This window comes from Bos javanicus, chromosome 21, assembly GCF_032452875.1.
Source record: "Bos javanicus breed banteng chromosome 21, ARS-OSU_banteng_1.0, whole genome shotgun sequence".
NCBI classification, from domain to species: domain Eukaryota; kingdom Metazoa; phylum Chordata; class Mammalia; order Artiodactyla; family Bovidae; genus Bos; species Bos javanicus.
Window position 1 is genome coordinate 64,317,055 of NC_083888.1, and position 22,234 is coordinate 64,339,288.

A 22,234-nucleotide genomic window follows, 5' to 3' on the forward strand; every position below is an offset into this window, starting at 1 on the left:
GTATCCCATAGCCATTCTTGATACGACGTGGTTTCCAGACCTCCTTCCATTTAGAACGTGGCCCTCTGTGTCCACTAACGGTGCAGCACCAAAGCCACTTGAACATAGGCTTTCTGGGTGGAAAGGAGAGGGTCTTATCTCCCTCATGCTGGCCACTGCACTGCGACTATTGTGCCCTCTGAAGAGCCATGTTAACCACAAGTCACTGTGCTTCTTATCACGCGTGTAACCACAAAACCTCCAGCCCTTTTTCTGATGATCTAAAGCTGAACCCAGAGAGAGAACCACCCCAGGAACCTGGTATAGATGTTGGCCCACACTGCGCTGTCAGTGTGTAACAAGTAAGTTATGAAACAGTTGTGTTTCCGTAGCTAATTTAGTACATGTGCTTCTCTTGCACCCTCTCTCTCTTGCTCACTCTCTCTCTTCGCTGTAGGACAACCCAGCCTGCTTTCCACATGGCTTAGGCTTGGAGGAAAACGGTGTTGCCCAGTGTGCTCTGGCCTTGCTTTACCCAGCAGCGCAGCAGGGTGGGGCAGTAAACCTGAGCTCTCGTCTTAGCAGCCCAGCAGCGTGCAGGGTGTCCTTCAGATCTCGGAATCTTCCTGAGCCCACCTTCCTGACCAGAGGCAGGCTTCCCTTGTGGCTTAGCAGGTAAAGAATCCACCTGCAATTCGGGAGACCTGGGTTCGATCCCTGGGTTGGGAAGATCCCCTGGAGAAGGGAAAGGCTACCCACTCCGGTGTTCTGGCCTGGAGAACTCTGCAAAGAGCTGGGCACGACTGAGCAACAGTAGACTGAGCTGCCTCCAATTTCAGATCACAAAACCCTGGAGCCTGAAAGCCAGAGGAGAGCTGAGCACCCATCTCGTACCCTCCTAAGGCGGGATCTCCGACAGCAGGCTGTCCAGCCTCATCCAGATGCCACTTGCATGTTTCCGTCTCTAAGGACTGAATATTTCTCAGTTAACACTTGCTGGCAAATTGCTGTGTGGTAGCAGCTGTGTTAAGCGGCTTCATGTGCATAATTTCCCCCCCATTTCCTACCGCCCTCCTCTGGCAACCATCCATCTGTTCTCTGTATCCATGAGAACATACGAGATAGAGCGTATGGTATTTGTCTTTCTCTGTCTGACTTCTTTTCCTTAGCGTAATGCCCTTGAGATCCATCCATGTTGTCATAAATGGCACGGTTTCATTCTTTTCATGGCTAAATAATATTTCATCGTGTACACAGTATACCACAGTTTCCGTATATATCCATACGTCAGTGGACGCTTGGATTATTCCGTATCTTGGGTATTTTTAAATGCTGCTCCTGTGAACGTGGCGTGTGTGTGTTGGACTTGGTGGTGGCGGTTTGGTCACTAAGTCGTGTCTGACTCCTATGACTCCATGGATTGTAGCCGCCGGGCTCCTCTGTCCATGGCATTTCCCAGGTGAAAATAGTATTTTTGTTTTCTTGGGGTAAATACCCAAAAGCGAAATTGCAGGATCATGTGATAGTTCTATTTTTAGCTTTTTGAGGAACCTCCGTACTGTTTTCTAATAGTGGCTATACCAATTTGCATTCCTACCAACAGTGCACAAGGGTTCCTTTTTCTCCACATCTTCGCCAACACTTCATTTCTTCTCTTTTAGGTAATAGCCATTCTGACGTGTGTGAGATGATGACCCCTTGGGGGTTGGTTTGTGTCTCCCTGATCACTGCCAATGTTTTCTGACGTGTGTGAGATGATGACCCCTTGGGGTTTGGTTTGTGTCTCCCTGATCACTGCCAATGTTTTCTGACGTGTGTGAGATGATGACCCCTTGGGGGTTGGTTTGTGTCTCCCTGATCACTGCCAATGTTTTCTGACGTGTGTGAGATGATGACCCCTTGGGGTTTGGTTTGTGTCTCCCTGATCACTGCCAATGTTTACCATCTCTTTATGTATCTGTTAGCCGTATTGGTCGCTTATCAGATACATGATTTGCAGTCACTTGGTCCCACTCAGCAGATCGCCTTCTCATTCTGTTGGTGGCGTCCTTTGCGTGTAGCTTTTTAGTTTGATATAGTCCCGCTTGTTTTGCTTTGCTTTTGTTGCTCTTGTTTTTGGTATCAGATTCAAAAAAATCGCCACCAAGACCTGTGTCAAGGAGTTTGTCACCTAGATTCTCTTCTAGGAGCTTTATGGTTTCAGATCACAAGAATATGGAGATTAAACAACATGCTGCTGAAGTGGATTGAAGGACAGATCAAGAGAGAGACTTCTAAATGCCTGGACACAAGCAGAAATGGGAGTATAACCTAACAGAACTTGTGAGATGCAGCAGAAGCAGTTCTCAACGGTACTGCTAAGCTCATAGCAGAAAGGCCTGCCTCAAGAAGCAAGGAAAGTCTCAAACAGCCTAACTACACGCAGGGCACTGGGAAAAGATGACCAAAACAAGCCCAAAGTTTGTAGAATGAAGGAAGCGACGATGATTAGAGCAGAAATAGAGACTAAAAAGACAACAGAGAAGAGCAGTGAGACTAAGAACTGGTTCTTTGAAAAGATAAACAAAACTGACAAGCCTTTAGCCAGACTCACCAAAGAAAAGAGAGGACTCTGTGTTCAGGTTAGAACGTCCATACTTACTCAGAGCAATCAAGAGACTCAGTGCAATCCTTATCAGAATTCCAATGGCATTTTCCATAGGACCCACTCCAGTACTCTTGCCTGGAAAATCCCATGGACGGAGGGCCTGGTGGGCTGCAGTCCATGGGGTCGCTAAGAGTCGGACACGACTGAGTGACTTCACCTTCACTTTTCACTTTCATGCATTGGAGAAGGAAATGGCAACCCACTCCAGTGTTCTTGCCTGGAGAATCCCAGGGACGGGGGAGCCTCGTGGGCTGCCGTTTATGGGGTCGCACAGAGTCAGACATGACTGAAGTGACTTAGCAGCAGCAGCAGCAGGATAATACTACAGTTTGTACAGAACCACAAAAGACCCCCATGGCGAAAGCGATCTTGAGAAAGAACAACAAAGCTGGAGGCATCACACGCCCTCATTTCAAACTATATTACAAAACTGTAGTAATTTAAACAGCATGAGATTGTCATAAAAGCAGAAATCAGTGGAGCAGAATAGAGAACCCGGTCATAAACCCACACAGATATGGTTTATTAGTTTATGACAAAAGGAGTCAAGAACGTACAGCGGGGAAAGGGCATCCTGTTCAATAAACGGTGCTGAGGAAGCTGAACAGCCACATGGGAAAGAGTGAGGAGTCGTCCTTTAACAACCCTTTGGTTAACGCATTCTAGACTATGCAGAGAGCTACAGGAGCATAAATACGAATTAGGAAAGACTCGCCCTTAAGAATCTTTATATCTAGAAGTCTTGATGAGATATGTGTTACAGCGTGACCTCTGCAGTAACCCCATTAGGTCGGTCGAGCCAGGATGACTATCCCTGTTTCACAGTTGGAGAAACTGAGCCCCGGGGTGCTGCCTGGGGTGACAGGGCCAGGACCCCGGAAGCCAACTCCCAGCTCAGGCCGTGACCACACAGCTTTATCAGTTAAATGAAATAACTGGTTTTCAGACCCTCGCTGTTCTGCTGCTAGTGTTGAAGAGCTGCCTGGCCAAGCTACCCCTTCTTCTGACGCATCCACGTCCCCCTGTCCCCTGGTAGCCCCAGGGACACAGTGTCCTTGCCCCACAGCAGCTCTCTCCAGCTCACTTACCTTTTATTTATTTACACGTATTTCTCTCTCTTTTCCCTTTCAGGTTGTGATCAATTATTCAATCGTGAAAGGGCTGAAGTACAATCAGGCAACGCCAACCTTCCACCAGTGGCGAGATGCCCGCCAGGTCTACGGTTTAAACTTTGCAAGTAAGGAAGAGGCGACCACGTTCTCCAACGCCATGCTGTTTGCCCTGAACATCATGAATTCCCAGGAAGGCGGTAAGTGGGGCTTTGTCTGGCCTGGCGCCCAGACCCTCCCTCCCCTCCCTCCGCGCTCCCACGGCTCTGGCTTCCGGGGTGTCCTCGACTGCAGCTGTGCTGAGCTGACGTCTGGTGGATTTGCAGAGAAAACTGCTGCCTAACTCTAGATACGAAGCGCTATTAACAGTTTGAACCAGAAGAGAGGCCTCGGCATCGCCCCTGCCCTGGGAGCGGGCGCTGGCTGTACTGTGTGCCCGAAACCGGGTGTCCAGGTGTGGCACCTTGGAGCGGGCGCTGGCTGTACTGTGTGCCCGAAACCGGGCGTCCAGGTGTGGCACCTTGGAGCGGGCGCTGGCTGTACTGTGTGCCCGAAACCGGGCGTCCAGGTGGGCACCTTTGTCGCCTGCTTTCCACATCCTCAGCGCGCATTTGGCAGAGTTTGGAGGGAACAAGCAAAACTGTATTCTTGGATTCAGTCATTCCTAAGCTTAACATAGTGTTACTGAACACTTGCTGTGTGTTGGAAACTGTCTGGGGCAAAACAGGTCAGAAGTGAATCGATGGAGCCTGTTGACTCACGGCATTTGGTATCCAAGAGAAGAAGGATGGACCTGTGAACCGCTAGAGATAACATGTTGCGATAGGGGCGTTAATAAGGTGTGAGCAGGGCAGGGGCTTCAGGAGCATGGAAAGGAAAAGAAGGGACTATCCAGCTGGACTTTGAGCGGTGGTGACATTTGAGCTGGAGTTTTGACAGGCAGGGAGCTAACGAGATGAGGGAGTGGGCATCCCAGGCAGAGGGAACGGCAGATACAAAGGCTCCTGGGCCTGAAAGCTCAGCCTGTGCGTGGAGGAGAGCGTGCAGTGTCTCTGGGGCCCGAGGTGCCAAAGGAAGGAGGCTGGATGTGAAGTTGGAAGGTGGCAGGGGTTGCACAAGGAGAGGCTTCAGCCAACCTGGGAGACTCGGGGTGTAGACAGCGGGGTGGGGGCGGAGAGAGGGGCCAACAGGAGCGTCTGCAGGGTGGGCAAAGCAGAGACGCAGAAACACATGTGGCTCTTCTGGGCGGTCTGCAGTGTCAGCTTCCGCGGGAGGACAGGGCCCTCCGGGGAGTCGGCGTCGTAGAGGCCAGCAACATCCTGCGCTTGGCTGGAGGACTCAGTGTCGGTGGGCATGGCAGTGTGGGGCTGGGCCCGGGGCGCCCTGCTAGCCTTGAGTCCAGCACACGTCGCTTTGTTTTTCTGTGTCTGGGTTTCTTTTCTGTAAGACGGGTGATGAGGAGCTGTTTTTATGTGTGTGTGTGCTCAGTCTCTTCAGTCGTGTCCGACTCTTTGCGACCCCAGGGACTGTAGCCCGCCAGGCTCCTCTGTCCATGGCATTCTCCAGGCAAGAAAACTGGAGTGGGTTGCCATTTCCTCCTCCAGTGGATCTTCCCAACTCAGGGATTGAACCCTCATCTCTGGCATCTGCTGCATTGCAGGCAGATTCTTTACCCACTGAGCCACCTGGGAAGCCTGATTCTATGTTTAAATGAACTCAAATATAAGATGTTAGTGGGCCGCCTGACGTGTTAATCTCCCAGTATTACTATTCGTGAGTATTATTACTGTCATTGCTGCTGCCAGAGTTAAGGCAGGAAATGGGGAGCCATGGTACTTAGAAGCTGCAGGGAGATGCCTTTTAAATAACTGTTGTGCCTTATAGATCCAAGCTTTGGGCCCTAACTTAAACCCTCGGAGAATTTGTAAATAATGAGTGTGTTTAGAGTATGCTTCCTGCAGGTCATACGCAGAACCAGCACTGGTAGAGTTCTTTCCCACTATGCAAAGACTGCAAGGTTTGTGGATCCTCTGCTGAGAACGGGGGCTGCATGGTGAGGGACCACAGCGGTACTGAGTGACGAGTGCGGTGCCTGAAACATTGGAGGCCCCAAATAAACATTGATTAAACCATCTTTTTTCCACCCGAGAGCCTTGAGCCTCAAGGTAGAGTGAGCTGAGTTTAAGGTTTCCAATCTGAGTGGCCTCACTTGCCCCAGGATGAGAGAGTTTAGCTTTATTTTATCTCTCTATATATAGATACATTAAGGTGGGGAAAAGGTTTTCATTTAATCAGATGGCTGGCTCAAAGCAACTACTATTGACTTTATTAACTTCACAGCAGAATCACAAAGAAATCAGCTAATCCGAGCCTCATTTTCAGATAGAGATCTGTGATCAGTATAAAAAATAACTCTTGCCAGGTAGTAAGTCACCTTGGAACCCCGATCCCCTCTGGGTGGAATGCGGTCCTTGTCGGGGTGGGTGGGTATGTGCTCACGTTGACGGGGGCCTGACCTGAGACTCTGCTCGTGAGTAGTCGTCCCTCCTGGCTCACTGGCCTTTGGAGGCCAAGAGCTGGGCCCCTGCGGACAGAGCGTTTCCTTCCCCTGTGTGTGGCCTGCTGTGCCTTACAGACGCCTGAAGCGTGAGCTCCTTGAGCTTGTACAAAGGCGTCTGTGGGACCCCGACAGAGGCCACACCCCTCCAGCCCAGCCAGGGCTTCAGCTTCTGTGACAGCCGAGCACCTTTACCTGTGTTTGAGCTTCACGTAAGTGGGTCGTACAACGCGGACATCGGCGTCTGATTCTTGTCCTTGACCTCACGTCTGAGGCACCCGCCCCCTGGCCCATGTGTGTCCGCGGCCAGCCCTGTCCCTGTGGAGCACGCTCCGGGGTGTGGCTGTGCCTCCTTGCCCAGTCGTGCAGCCCCTGGAGCCTGGGCAGGACCCGGGCAGCCTCCCCACCACCTGCCACTGGCCTCCCGCTGCAGATAATTGCGACGTTTCTATCACATGCCCTGCATTGGAAAGTGCTGTCCCGCCGTCCTTGGTGGGAGCCGTTCGCAGTGCAGCGGACCCTTGAACAGCACAGCTCTGAACTGGGTGTCCACTGACACGCGGCTGCTGTTCCACGAGTACATCTCTGGGTCTGCGTGATCCGCGGCTGGTCCTGTGTGCGGGTGTGGAGCCGACTGTGTGGTTACCGCAGGTTCTCACCTCTGCAGACCAGAGCCCGACCCCCACGGGGCTCAGGGCTCAGCCGTGGTGAGAAGAGTGTGTGCCTGGAGGCACCAGAGTCTTTTATCGAGTCTCCGCTCTGCCGCCTGTGGCCCTGGGATAACAAGCCCTACTTCCTAGGGCTGACATGAAGATTCAGTGCGAGTGTTTATAGAGCACTTAGCGTGCAGTGCCTCGTGTGTGAGAAGAGTGTGAGTAATACTGGTTCTTCTTTCCACCTGCGGTCTCGCTGAATTTGCTTGTCTTTAGGTTTCAGCATCCTTGTTTGTAAAATAGGGTCAGAAGTCCCACTTAAATGGGTGGAGGAGAGGATTCAGTTGCCCAGCGCAGGGCCGGGCGTCTGGTAATCAACCACCTCTGCCCCTTCCAGTCCTCACTGGCATGTCCTATTCTGAGCCGGGCATCCGGGGCCCGGGCTCATAGACCGTGGACTCTCTGAGCTGCAGGGTCCAGCCGCATCTCCCACCCCCACCCTTGTGCGTGAGGGCACTGCTACGCGCGAGCATGAGTGGCGCCCGCGTGCCCTTGTGCGTGAGGCGCAGCCCTGTGCGTGAGCGGGCTCAGTGTTTCTGGGTTTCTGGGTACCAAGTGGCGGGTGTGCTGAGGGGGGTTCAGAGCAGGGCTCCTTGTGATTGGGCGGATGGCAGAGATAATGATTATGGTAGTAAGAACATCTGCACCTTCTCACAGCCCAGGACGTGTGTGTGTGTGTGTGTGTGTGTGTTAACCAGAATCTTCTCCCACGTGCCCCTTCCAGCTGCTTCTTGGGCAAAGACTCCCACTAACTGGGCAGCCTGGGGGTGGGCCTTCGCTGGCCAAGGAGGTGCTCCCGAATGTGCTGCTTTTTTTTCCTGCAGGTGTCAGGCCAGCTTCTGTGACACACGTTTACCCAGATGGCGAGTGGGGGCTAAAGGGAAACATGTCTGCCGCAGCCCTCTGGTGGAACTGAGACTCGTATTTAGGGCCCCTGGTTTGAAATCCAGGGTTTTGTCTACAGCTCTGCACTGCCTCAGGAGGTCAGAGAGGAGGGTCAGCCAGCTGTGGGCCCAGCCTGACCCCACAGCTCTGGGCAGTCGTCGCCCTTTGGGGACCACAAGGGCTTGAGCAGGGTGGTCGGCGTGGCTCCTGGCGCATTACCGCCACAGCAGACAAAGGACCACGGTCGTGGGTCTCGGTGGCGGGGGTCTTCATCGTCCCGACTCCACGCTGCCAGTACCCTTACCTGGCTTCCTTCGCTGCCACCCTCCGTGGGCGCCCACCAGCGTCTGGTTAAAGCTGCCTGTTATCAGCCAGGGGAGCCGTGTTTATGGGCTGTACTTTGCCTCCAGGCCCGCCTGGGCTTCCCTCCCTTCCTCAGTTCGTTCTCTGTGCAGACATCAGTTTAGGGTTAGGGTTACAGCCCTGATAAAGACAACTGCTTCTGCGTGCGTCCATGTGAACCTGCTTCTGACTGTAAACAGGCCACTTTTTGGGGCCCCCGGTCTCCCCATCTCTGAAACTAGGGATACAGACTTGGTCAAGATCTCTGCAAGTCCTTCTCGCGCTCCTGGTTTAGGTTTTAGGTGCACTGTCTGGACAGAGTGCATGCCAGTTCACTCCTTACAGACGTGTCCCCGTGGCCAATGCTCAGAGCAGGGAAAGCCCAGAGAAGAAACTGGAATGGTGGAATGTCCCTCTCTACCTCCCGGAGGACCTGGCACCTCCGGGAGATAGGCTCCTTCCTCACCCATAGTCCTTGTTTATTACTGAAAAATAGAAAATACCAACGAGCACACACAAAATTCCACACTTGGAGCTGTGTTCCCAGGGGAGAGGTCAGGATCAGCTCCCCCCACAGATAGGCCATCAAACCTCAGTTAGGACTCCCCCAGCCTTAGCTTCTCCGCCTGTAAAATGGGTGGCCAGGCTGGTCTTAGACGGGATCCTGAGAAGTGAAGTTGCTCAGTCGTCTGCGACTCTTTGCAACCCCATGGACTGTAGCCTACCAGGCTTCTCCATCCATGGGATTTTCCAAGCAAGAGTACTGGAGTGGGTTGCCATTTTCTTCTCCAGGGGATCTTCCCGACCCGGGGATCAAACCCAGGTCTCCCGCATTGCAGGCAGACCTCTGAGCCACCAGAGAAGCCCACACATGGGTGCGCAGCAAAGCGCGGTACGCGTGGCAGGAGTTGTGAAGACTGGCCTGTCTCGAGCAGGAGGTGGCACCTTGGCACCCCCCGGCTCAGGGTGAGAAAGGAGCATCCTGAGGGCCTTGGCACAGGCTGAGACGCAGGGGTGCCTCGTGGAGTTGGTGGCTGCTGCTGTTGGGGGGCAGGAGCTTGCCTGTTAGAGGCAGCTCTGTTTCCAGTTCAGGGTTGAGCACAGGGACTCTCAAACGGGGTATGTTGTGGAGTTCCGGGGCTCACCAGGCACATCCGGCCCTCACCTGACACAGCCAGAACAGCTCCACTGTATCTCTTGGGGCTCTGCAGAAAAAGAGGAGAAACCCTGGGGGCGTGGTGCACTCCACGCTGGCACGTCTCTCAGAATCTAGCGCTGCAGCCTTTTCTTACCCGGTTTATTCCACGGTGACATCACTGGTACCTTTCAAGCTGGTGATGGACATTCTCCTAGTCTTTCCAATGTCCGTGTCCTTAACTGATGCCCAGCGTGGCGTCACTCCCAGTGGGCAGGCGCCCAGGCCGGGGCCTCTCCCGAAGAGTGAGGCCCAAAGCCCTTTCCTCCTGTGTCCCACCTCTTAGCTTCCTGGAGTGGGGCTGGAGCCTGCTTTTTGTAAACCTCTTTTCTTCTGAAAATTATCTAAAGTAAAAGAAATACTGAGCTGTCTTCTTCCTGCGGAAGCCGTGGGCACTTTCTATCCCCACCCCACCCCAAGGATCGCTGGGGACACCCACTCCCTCCTGGCAGCTCCGCTCCTGGCGGCTCCCCATGCCCGCTCCTGCCTGCCCCCTGGCGGCCACTTCCCGCACACCAGCCCCCGGGGCGCCCTACCGCCCACACCCCCAGTGACTCATCAGGGCGCCTTCCCCAGATCCCCGCCTGGTGTCCCTTCCTGTCCCCACACGTCCAGCCCCACCCGCCCTCAGGGAACCTTGCTCTGCCGACAGAGCTGTTTCCAGCCTGGACATGGCAGGGCTCCCTGTCCTCCCCCGCGCTCCGTCGTGATAGGTAGTGCTCCCTGCCGTGTCCTGTTTGTCTCTGACCCTCAAACCCAGCCCACCGTCTTAGCTGAAAGGCTCTGGCTGTACCCACCAGGTTAGGTGAGCACACGCAGGGTCTTGCTGGTCCAGAGACCCCCAGGCTCACGTGTGTTCTCTCACTTTCCCTCCCCTCCCTCCCTGCCCAGGGCCGTCTCCCACTTGTTGACCTGCATTGTTGACCTGCATTCCGTGCACTTGGTTTGAGCCCGAGATTGGTTCATCTAGACTGTGAGCCCATCAAGGGCAGGTGCCCTGAAGCAGGGCCGACGGGTCCCAGGTGTCCGGGGGAGGGTGAGCTTGTGGCGCCTGTCTGTCTGCCTGCCTGTCTGTGCCCCACGGGCCCCTCCTAACGCCACGCCATCCTCTGCCGACCAAGACGCCATCGCTGGACCAGCAGCCTGTGGAAGCGGGCGCGAGGCGAGGGGTGCTATCTGTGGTTGAGGACACGGCAAATGAAACTGTCTCACACAGAAATCGCACCCATCTCCTCGGCCCGCCTTGCACCACGCAGACGGGCAGCAGAGGCATCTTCCCAGCCGGCAGCCATGTCCTCACCGAACTCCAGCTGCCGTGGCCTGTGTGTGCACATCGGACGTGGCACAGAGTCAGATGGGGCTGGGTTCCAGCACTGCTTGTGCTGCAGGTAACCCTCGGGCAAGTCATTGGGCCTTCCTGAGACTCAGTTTGTCCATCTGTACAATGGGTTTCCCACACCCACCTCACAGGGCTGTTGTGACAAAGGCATGAGGTGTTGTTTGTGCAAGTTTCTTGTCACTTGAAAATGACTAACAATTTAAAGTCACTCTTCATTCCTTTTTTAATATTTGAAAAGTTACCTAACCAATGTATCAACGTCTTTAGTGATCCCTTGGGACATACGGGGCCGGCAGGGCAGCTTGGACTGGGGTGGTGAGTCCACTCAAGGGTCCGAGGAGAGGCTCTGTCTGACCCCGGGGTCTCCCTCTGCTCCAGGTAGGACTTCATAGCCCTCGTGGGCCCCTCACGTCTGAGCCCCCACTGGCGGCCTGCTACCACCATCACCTTCCCGTCAGGAATTCCTGTCTGTGCGCAGCTCCCACCCTGGAGGAGGAGGACCCCTTCCACCAGCCCCGGGGTTGTCTCACTAACACTACTGGAGGGGTTTCTTTGGGGCTTTTCGTTTTCCGTAGATCTGGCCTGGGCACCACAAGCCCAGTTAGGGCTCGAAAAGGGTCTTTTAGAGAGGCTGCCTCACAGGTGCCCGCCCACCTAGTACTTGTTGAGTTGAGGTGTGGTAAGCAGCCTGTGGTCCACACAGGTGACTGACGTGTGACACAGACTCCGGAGGCAGGGGACGGAGTGCCAGTCCCATGCCCCAAGCCCTGTCACACAAAGAGCCTGTGAAAACTTGAGCAAGCGGTCTCATCACCCCGAGACTCGGTTTCCTCATTTTCAAAGTAGATGTAAAACCGCCTGCAGAGTTTCTGTAAGACTTGAATTGTGGCATAGACGGAATGTGGTTTGTGAGCTGTGAAGCAGCCTAAGAATACAAATTGTCATGCTTGTTCCTGGAGCAACCCTGTCCCAAGACTTCCTCCTGGGTCTCAGCCCTCGCTAGGACAGGAAGAGGCCGGGCACCCCAGGGCCGGCCCACCCCGTCTCACTGGGTCCCCACGGCAGCCTCTAGAGGCTGTCAGGGACATCTTAGGAATCCTTGTCCCTGCCTGAAGGTTGAAGGTTCACAGCAGTGATTCGCCTGAGGCCACCCTCGTGAGTGACAGAGACCCCAGTGAGCTGGCAGCCTCCGTGTTTCTGAGCCATAGCCCAGCTTGACTGTAGACTGGTTTTTAACGTGTACTTGGCCGCACTGGGCCGTGGTTGCAGCGTGTGGAGTCTTCTTGGCAGCGCGCGGCCTCTCTGGTTGCAGCGCACAGGCTTAGTTGCCCTGTAGCACGTGGGATCTTAGTTCCTGGCCCAGGGATCAGATCCATGTCTCCTGCATTGGAAGGCGGATTCTTGACCCTCTGGACCACGAGGGACGTCCCCGTGGGTTATTATGGACATTTAACCTGGCCCATCTTTATAGCCAGATACTTACATCTCCTGGTATAAGTCAAAAACTAGATAGCATCCATTTTCTTTTTTCTCACCTGGCATACTTAATTCCCTAAAGAATGATGATTTCACAGGTCAGCGTTCTGCCAACTTTAGCTCACATTAGATAAGAGCCAGCTCAGATATTTTCGTAAGTGACCATCCCAGGGACTCAAGAACCCAAGTTCGGAACTTGGGTTGCAACCTGTGGCTCCTAGAGTGGACAGGGTGTGAGCACTTGAGGCCCCGCCCCCGCCCGCTTGTCAGCTGCCTGCCTTCATTCATGATTTACTCATTCAGCAGACACCTGGGTTCTCACAGCAGACACCTACTTGATTTACCTGTTTCTGCGCTTAGCCGAGATACATCTGTTCTCCACCCACAAGCAGATTGATCTTTGCACATCTCGGTCAGGCCGGGTCAGCCTTGCTCAGGACTCTCCAGGGACTTACAGTCTTACCCAGCATCAAATCCAAACCCTGACTGAGGCCTGCCTGGGCCTCACTGGCCCTGGCTGCCTTGCTCAAGCGTTTCCGCCCCATTCCCTCTCCCACGGACCTACTTCCGATCGCAGGGGCCTTCTGGCCTCCACCCCGACTGTGCCACGTGCTTCTTTACCCTGTGGCCCCTCCGCCCAGACCGCTCTTCCCTGCGAGTAGCCGTGGCTCCTTCCCTGGTGCCTCTGCTCACGACACCCCGTCAGGGAGGCGGCACTGCCACACCTGGCCCATCAGCTCTTTCCTGCTGTGGTCTGCCTGTTACATGTTGCCTGTCTCTCCTCTCGAGAACCTGGGTCCAGGGCAACTGTCCATGTCCACGGCTGCCTCCTCGGTGCCGTTTTTGTGATGGAGGAAGGACCAGGCATGTACCTGGCCTGTTCCGTTCCGGGCCGTGCACCAGTGCCCAGAGGGGACTACAGAGCTCAGGCGGGGAAGAGGGACTAGAAGGCACAGCATGGCCAGTGCTGGGACAGAGTGAGGAGAGGCCCAGCCCGTGGGGACCTTTCTAGAGCTTAAAGGATGGAGAGAAGTTTACCAGTGGAGGAGAGGGCAGTTGAGAGAAGCTGCCTAGCAGAGGCTTGAAACCTCTCTGCACTGAGCTCACAAGAGCAGTTCCCATCCTGGTGGGTGTGGGGGATCTATCGGTGAGGTTTACGAAAGTCGGTCAGTTCAGTCGCTCAGTTGCATCCAACTCTGTGACTGCATGGACTGCAACACACCAGGCTTCCTTGTCCTCCACCATTTCCCGGAGTTTGTTCAAACTCGTGTCCATTGAGTCAGTGATGCCATCCAACTGTCTCATCCTTTGTCGCCCACTTCTCCTCCTGCCCTCAGTCTTTCCCAGTATCAGGATCTTTTCCAGTGAGTCAGCTCTTGGCATCAGGTATCTTCAGAGGTGAAAAATTGCATCCTGATACCCTGCCCTGGAGCCTGCCTCTTGCCTGGGCTTAGAGGGAGGGTCCTTGCGGGTTCCCAGCTGCCTGCTGCGACCTGAGGGCCTCGAGCGCTGCCTCTCCAGCTACTACGCAGCAGTGGCTGCAGCCCGCGGCTCCTAAGTAGACTTAGCAATGGTTTGCCCGGCCAACCGGCCTGGGTCACCCCCTGTCCATGGATAGCACCCTGTCTGTCTCCCAGCTTCAGAGGAACACAGCACAGACAGGTGTTGCTGAAGGAATCCAGCTCAGCCACCGCCGAGGTGGGTGAGTTGGGGCCTCCCAACTGTGTCCTGACCCGTTGTGTGGGGTGGTGATAAGAGCCTGTCCGGTGTTTGGGGGAAGTACACGCAGCGATGCGGAGGCTTAAACGCGGCGTATGTCTCTGCTCAAAGTGCTCGCCCTCCAGCAGGGGCACACACAGACACCTACCAACTGTCCTAAAAAAGCGGCCTGGGGCCTTGTAGCCAGGGCTTCAAGAAGGCTCTGAGCAGGCCTCAGGGTGGCAGGCCAGTGGGGCAGAGGTGGAAACGGGCCACACCACAGGCAGAGGAACCGCCAGAGAGAGGTGGGAAAGACAGGCACATCTGGGGAACGCAGGTGATCTACAGCAGAGGTTAGGAGAGCGGGTCACAGGGCCTTGGGTGCGGTCAGGATCCCCTGTCCTGGGCTAGTGCACGGTGGAGCTGCAGGAGACCTGCAGTCTGGGTCCTTCCAGTCCTGGCCCGTATGTCGTAAAAGCCCACTCCCATTTTACATAGCTGTTCCTCTTTGCCTGTTGGGAATTACTTCCCCTTCAGTAAAACTGATGTTCCAGAGGGTGATATGTGCCCTCTTGTTTCTGCATGTATCTCAGTGCCACCGAGCAGTGGAAGGGTCTGCCCAGGGCACGGGGCCTCTGCACTCCAGGTCGGGTGTGCAGCGTGGCCTGGCCTCTGCAGCAGAGTGCAGGAGCGGCCCTGCCTTGTGACCTCAGGGACTCAGGCACGGCTGAAGGTTAGCCAGACTGCGGATAACTGGCAGGATAGTCTTACCTGATCTCCTCTAGAAATATCTTCTCTCCATGGGAGCAGAAAACTTAGAATAAATCCTTGTTGAAGAAGGAAGAGACGGGGTGCAGATGGGCACGGCACAGGCTCGAAAGCCGCTGGGCGGGTGGTTTTGGTTCTGGTTCTGACTGTGTCACTCACTTGCCGCAGGCAAGCTTCTAATCTCTGGACGTCCCTGGCCTGATGAGGTAATGATGATTCTGCTCCTGGGATGTGTTATGAGAATTTAATACAGACGTGAAATGACGGTTGCTCAGGATTACCTAAGAGGAGGGGGCACTGGCAGGGCTGAGTTTACTCAGTGTCAGATTCTAGGCTGCGTAGAAGACCCACAGCCCAAGACAAGTGATGCTCTCGGGCGCTTCAGACCAAAAACCGGAGTCAAAGAGCTTCAGCGCTGTGCAGTGTCATGCTTGGTTGCTCAGTCGTGTCTGGCTCTGTGCGACCCCACGGACTGTATCCTGCCAGGCTCCTCTGTCCATGGGATTCTCCAGTGAAGAATAACTGGAGTGGGTTGCCTTTTCCTCCTCCAGGGATTCTTCCCCAATCAGGGATTGAATCCCTGACTCCTGCATTGGCAGGCGGATTCTTTACCACTGCGCCACCTGGCGAGCCCTTCAGGAGCATGCCCAGCATCAGAGTGGCAGAGCCAGGACTCAAATTTAGCTCCAGGTAGCTTCAGGCCCATGCTCTCAGAACAGTGCCAGGCATGTGGTAAGTGCTTTGAGAAGTGGGGTACTGCTCCCAGCCCCTTGACACCTCCTCTGGCTCATCCCTTCAGATGGGAAGATTAAGTCCCAAAGAGGGAAGATGACCTGCCACCCCAGGCCCCAAGCCCAGTAGAATCCATGTGTTCATCAGGGAAAGGTTTGAAAGGCGAGGCTGCATGAGCTCCGGGTCAGGGAGGAAACGGATGGGGCTGGGGAGGTGCCAGCCTTAAGCCCCTCCTAGGCAGCAAGTCTGGGGGATCCGAGATTCCTTCGAAGTCTAGCGTGGTACCTCACAGATTCATACATATCTGCGTTTTATCCATGAGGGAAGCTGGTAAGGGAGGTGGTGCCTGAGCTGCACAGGTCACTCACCAGTGGGGAGAGAGGAGGCTGGGGAGGCAGGTTAGCCTGTAGGAGGCTTCGCTCACATCCCAAAGGAAGCATTTCCCACAGGACCTGTGGAAGCGGTGCTTCCTGTGCAGGGACCATCAGAGAAGGGCTATGCTTTCTGCTGTTTCATGTGGAAACTCAAGGAAAGAGTCTGAGACCAAGAGAGGGGAGGAAGCAACCCTCCTGCCAGCCAAGGAGCCGGGGGAGGTGGCATGGGGACAGAGACCTCTTAGCTGGGGCTTGGAGGCCCCCGGACCTCTGTCAGCCTGGGAGGGCAAAGGAGCCTTCATGGTGGAAGGAACAGCCCCTGTGCCATAGGTGCCCAGAAAGGGGTCCGGGCAGTGGGAGAGGCCAGGCTGCTGGTTGGGCCAGAACAGAAGACAGGACAGGCAGGCTGGCTGGGACCCGAGGGGAGCGACCGCGAGGGGCGCCTGGGTGGAGTGGTGAGCGGCAGAAGCAGTGGGCGCCTGGGCTAAGTGGTGCCCAGGGCTCGTCCTTCGGTCAGTCACCTGGTCCCTCTGGATCCGCACCCACCCGGTCCTTCCCCACAGCCCCCCAGGAGACAGGAGAGGCTTCTGGAAGACACATGGTGTCACCAGGGGTCGGGCCCCTCCCCCCCAGGCCCCTGAGCTTTCTGGAATCAGGTGGACAGGAGGGTTCTGATAGGTTGGCTGAGAAGCCTCATTAAAGATTGACACAGTGAAGCCCATTAGACGGCTGCTGGCGTATCGGTTTCCCAGAGCCCAGGCCGGCGGCGGAAGGAGGAGAGGTGAGTGGGCAGGAGGCGAGCGGTGGGCAGGAGGCGAGCGGTGCGCCCCCAGGCGGCTCCCAGGGCCGCGATGGCCAGCAGGGAGTGGGCCTTCCACTGCTTCTGCTCCTGCCGCTGCCACTGCACCGTCCTTTGCAGAGTGAACTGTAGGTGACGGGAGCCCCTCCCCGGCCCTCCCGCTTCACTCCCAGGTGCTCGGGTGGGGGTGGGGGCAGGGGCAGAGCCCTGGGTCCTGGGGCCAAGTCCCTTCACCGACGGCTGCAGAGTTGAGGTGCTGTTCTGGCTAAGGCCTTGCAGGAGGGGTGGGCCGCCATGGTAGGTAGCGGACTCCGTGGTGGTCAGCGTGGGCTCCTGTCCCAGCAGCCCCGTCCGTGTAGGGCGCCTGTGGCCTTGGGAAGTCACTCACCATTTCTAAGCCTCAGTTTCCCCCTGATCTGTGACACAGGTCTGGGAGGCTCCACCCTGGATAGTTGAGCAGCTTAATCACGGAAATGGCACAGAGGTCCTTTGCATGATAAACCTGACCAATTTTATTGCACCTTATCCTGTTTGAGATTCTTTTCGAGGTTTGTTTAAGTCCTGAATGGAGCTTATTAAGCAAAGGAGGGGGAAAATGTCTTACTTGGGCAGTAATTATCCCAAGCACCGGGCTGAGTTGGACTGAGCAGGCTGGTTGGCGGCATCCTGGCCTGGAAGCTGGGAGGCCTGGGTTCCAGCTCCATTTGTCCCAGTTCAGATGTGTTCTCAAGCAGGTCTCTCCCTTTGCCCCACCTCAGGGCCCTTCTACGCCAGGAGGGGGGACATTCCTCTCTGGCACCCCGGGTGGCACCTGGGCCTCCTGCCGTCACCGTCAGAGTGAAGGGGTCTGTCCCCTCCGGGGAGGGGGGTGGGGTACTGGCTGGCGCTTAGTTGTGAGGCTGGGGGCCGCTGCTCGCCGTGTGGTCCTGGGCAGCCTGCCCTTCTCTGAGCTGCAGCCTGAGCATCTGCCCATGCTGACCTCTGGGTCTTCAGGTCGTTTCGACGCTGGCCGCTTAGACACAGCTTTAACCGCCGGTCACCCTGGGGTCGAGCCATAACTGGTGGGCCCAGGGTTGAGGGCATGCTAGAGGCTTGTAGTGGAAAACGACCCAGAGGCAGGGTTATTATCGTCTGTGATAAACCATCAATTTATCAATGCAGTGATAAATCGTCTGGCTCTGTGACCTGAGGAAAACAAAGCCAGCTGCCCCACGTATCAGCTGACTCTTAGCCTAATTTCACTGGTAAGGACTGGGCTGAAAAGTACACAAGATTGACTTTAAGCAAGAAGCAGACTGGCAGGGTGGCGGCAGTCAGGATTTGTCTGCTGTTGAGCCAAGCTCGGGAAGTGGGGCAAGCCTCCCACCCCACAGGCTTCCTGAGCACAGAGGGGACAAGGCAGCTGTCTGTCTGTTTGTCGGTCTAAGCAGGGCTGGTGTGGACAGAGCCCTGGGCTGCTGACATTTGTCCTGGGCGCTGGTCCCAGCTCTGAGACCAGGTCCTGTGGGGCCTTGGCAGGGTGGCTCTGAAGACCATGGCCAGCCCAGATCACAGGCCTCGTTCCCACGAGGACTCCTCCTTGCTTGGCAGGAGGAGCCTCGACACCAGAGGGGAAGGCTGCACCCCATCTCAGAACTCATTGGCTCTGGGCCCGTGCAGGACAGAGGCGCCTCAGGAGACAGGAGAATGAGCCTGCAGAGAGGTGGGGAGTCTGGGGGGGCTTGGGTCTCTGCCCAGCGCGGGCCAGGTGGCTGTCGCTCGCTGGCCAGGAATTCCATCAGCACCACTGAGCAGGTGCTGGGTCCGTGGTTCCTGGCGCTGCTGGGGTCTCGGGTTCCATTCTCTCCGGAGGCCCAGGAGATTGCCTGTAGAGGCCGCCTGGAAACCTAGCCCCTCCCTGTGTCCCCAGTGGCTGGGTGGGTGTCTTGGGGCCCCATGCATGTTAACGGGTCGCTGGAGGACGACTCTTCTCAGGAGGAGGCATATCAGCGCTACCTCGGCTCGTCCGCCCACCTTGGCGGGGCAACCAGAAGTACAGTACCTGGGACAGGAGCCGTGAGGCCTGCCCTGCCCTGCCCAGCCAGACTCGGAGTGGAGTCACAGCCGAGTGCTTGCCCCCCCATGGGGACTCTTCATTACAAGGTGCTGCGGCCTGCTGGTACATAGACGTTCAAGAGGAGGGAGAGGATCTCACAGCCCCAGGATGGTCTCTGTAAACATCCTGTTCTTTGCAGTTGTAGCAACCGAGAGCAGGGTGATCCTCGGTCCCATCCTTCTCGCCTATAGAATCCTGGAAGGCCAGAGGCTTAACTAGTCAGCACTGCACTCTGGCAGGAAGCTGGGTCTCCTGGCTCCAGGTTTGCTCTGGAGGGGATTGTACAATCTGAAACGGTCCAGAGAGGCCAGCTGGGAATGGGGAGGGGCTGGAAAACAGGAGTGGGGCCAAGGGGGGCTGCAGGGGGAGCAGAGGATGGTCTGTCCACCATCCAGACCAGTGTCTGGTCCCGACCAGGATTGCCGGGAGCAGCGCTCGCTGGGAGAGGGGACCCGGGGCCGCCTCTGGGGCTTCTCCTCCCTCGATCTCTTCAGGGTCTGCACACCTGAGAGCCTGGGGTCCAGATCTGCCTGCTAGGTCAAGAAGACTGGTTTGCACACACCTCGCCCAAGTACTGTGTGTGCAGGGCACCTGCGCGTGGTCGGGAGGATGGCAGCAGGCAGGCCAACCCGCCGCCTCCCTCCCCGAGGACACTGGCGCTGAGAGGCTGCGCAGGGCGGGCGCCTGCTGAGAAGGGCGGCCAGGGCGCCAGGCCAGAGCAGGCCCCTCCGCCCTGCCCGGCTACCACCCTGCCTCTCGGCCCACTCATGCTCCCGCCCAGACTGTTTCTCTGCTTAGCGCCTCCCACCCTCTTCAGGACGCTCTGCCCTCTCCTCCCGTCTGGTCCCCCACCCTCCTTTCCTGGGAGGTGATGGATGTCTGTGGGCGCTGAAGGCCCCATGGACGGAGGGCAGTCCTGGCGTCTTCTCCTTTCGGCTTGCTTAGGGTGGGATGCAGAACCGTGCCTGGCTCCAGGGATGAGCTGAGGTGACGTGAGTGGCACCTGGGTGTCTGGCTCAGCACCCTGGCACACAGCCTGGCGGCTGCTGCATAAACCCAAATCCTCTCTCCCCGTGTCCCACCCACCCGTGCATGCCCAGTGCCTCCGCTGCTGGTGACCACAGGCCCCCTGGTCGCGTGTTTGCCTCGTGAGAGGCGCGTCCCCAGCTTGGCCGGGGACCATTTTCTAGCCGGAGGGAGGGCTCTAGAAGGAGCCACCTGCTTGGTCTCGGTAGTTGTTGATCATAAGACAGATTGCCTGGGGCCCAATCTTTCATTTATTCAATAAATATTTGTCGAGTGTCGACCAAGTGCCAAGGACTGCAGTAAGTGCTGGGAACGAGGAGAACAGGACAGTTATGTTCCCGGAGGTGAAGTTTGACAGCTGTGCGCCCGGGTCCTACACATGCGGGCCCGGGTCATGTCTCCGTGTCCTCGGGGACAAGGGGCCCGGGCTGTACCCCCTGCACCCTGGAGCGTGACCTCTGCCCTGCCTGTCCCCTGCCCCCTCAGCAAGGCTGGGGTGGACTGCGGGGTTGGCCCCTTTGTTCCTTCTCCTGGAAGCCTGATCCTGTGCAACCAGCTTTTCAGCCGTCTGCTCCCCCTATGCCTTTCTGCTGAACCAGGGCAGCGTCCCCGGGGGCGGTTGCACCTCACCCTGGAGTCTCAGCCACAGATGGAGGCCAGGGACGCCACACCAGGCGTTCTCACCCCACCCGCCAGCTGCCCTGCTCCCTGTGGAGGGCGGGGGTCACTCACCCTGCTCACAGGTGAGGGGCTGAGGGCCATGGCCTGCCCCAGGTCTACCTCTGATCTCAGACCTCCGGCCCCGCCCTCCCCTTCAGTCCGGCCTGCCGCAGGGCCCTCAGTCACTCACACCACTCGCCTTAGGGCCATCACCTCCCACCCCTCTGGGGCCTCCACTCCCCTTGTGGATGCTTCTCAGGTGGGCTGGTGGCCTGAGACTGGCCAACCTCCCCCGCCCCTCTGGCTCTGTTTCTCTTCCGTGTTCCCGCACCTCGTGACCCCAAGGGTGATAGGACCTCCTTTCGGGTCAGCAGCTTGTAGGAATGGGCGTCTGACGCGCCTTCACCTGAAGCTGGAACACGGACCTCGGGCCGAAGTCTGCTGCTTCCCTCTGTGTCCTCAGGACTCAGGCCAAGCCAGCCCCTCTCTGTGTGCAGACGGGGGCTCCCTCAGCTGCAGCCGCCACCGCCTTGGCTCATCAGGGTGTGAGCCCTGCTGCCGTGGGCGGGACCCACAGGACGCCAGAAACAGGCCCCTGCCTCTCCCGACGCTGGGTCCCTGGCCCCCGTCACATTTTCCTCTCACGTGTCTGTAGTGCGAGTCAGGCTCTTGATTATGACTTTGCAAAACTTGTTTGAAGTGAGAGAGAAGGGCGAGGGCCATCTGGAGCTCCCAGACTTGGCCAGCTCCCTGAGCCCCGTGGCCTGGGGCAGGTCCCCCCACCCCTCAGAGCCGCCAGCACCCACTCCCGGAGGGGCGGTGAGCCTGGGCCCCGCACCTCGGTCAGCCTCCTCTCTGAGCAGGCACGGCTGTGGGGAGCCCTGTGTTCCTGCGGCTCATCTCTCGGTTGGTCTTACTTTCATCTGAGAAGCTCAGCCCTGTTCCTTCCCCTGGGCTTTTCTCCTCTGGGCTTGGCGAGCACTCGTTCCCCCAGACCTTCCCAACTCACTTCAGTAAAGCACGCCAAGCACCTGACGTGAGCCGGCCTTGAGCGCCAAGTGAGAGGCGCGGGCCCTGCCCTCAGGAAGCTCAGGGTCTCGGAGGGAGAGGAGACCCGCCGTCCGGTCAGGGTGGTATCAGTTAGAAAGCAGTGTTGTAAGACAGGCCCTTGGTATCAAGCGGTGGGGGGCAGGCGGATCTCAGCGGGCTTCCTGGAGGAGGCAGCTGCGGAGCTGGGCCTTGAAGACTTGGCAGTGAGGGAGGTGTCCGGGGGTGATGAGGGGCCCGCAGAGTCGGGGAGGGGGCGCACAGCAGGTGGTGCGGCCTTAGTGAGCAGGTACCACAGGCCTACTGGGGGCAGGGGCCGCTCTCCAGGAGAAGTGGCCGTGGGGGTGGGCTTGAACTGAACCCCGTAAGGGTCAGGCTTGTGTCTTCCAGTGTTGGTGTGGAAGATGAATGTGGAGAAAGGGAAGAGGGTGGAGGCTGAGGGCCCCTCGGTTGACAGTGGCAAGGGTCCGGGAGAGATGCTGAGGCAGCCGCACGGGGAGGGAGAGGCGGGTGGGCCCCGTTGGGATCTGAGGAGGCGGGCTGGCGGGGGAGTGTCCCCACCTGGATCCCAGAGGCAGGGGCACAGCTGGCCCAAGACGGCTCCGGGGCAGGGGAGGCTCACCCGGGCCTCCACCTTGGCTTCTAATCGCACCACCAGGAAATGACACGGGACACTGGACAGACGGGAGTGGTGACAGCTGCCCAGCACTCCCACCCTGAGATGCCAAAGCAGGAAGCACTGTGGACAGGCTCTGCCCGAATGTCCCAAGGGCCCTAGCCCTTCTGGAGGGCA

General features: G+C 57.1%; 1 protein-coding gene across 8 annotated transcripts in view; it reads left to right on the top strand.

Annotated features, from left to right (window-relative positions):
- Nucleotides 1-22,234, top strand: part of EVL (Enah/Vasp-like) — a 148,259-nt gene that overhangs the window by 105,465 nt on the left and 20,560 nt on the right. For all 8 annotated transcript variants that reach the window (XM_061395315.1, XM_061395317.1, XM_061395320.1 and 5 more), the window contains exon 3: nucleotides 3,758-3,935. In XM_061395315.1, coding sequence (XP_061251299.1) covers nucleotides 3,758-3,935 — 178 coding nt within the window. The remainder of the gene's footprint in view (nucleotides 1-3,757; nucleotides 3,936-22,234) is intronic.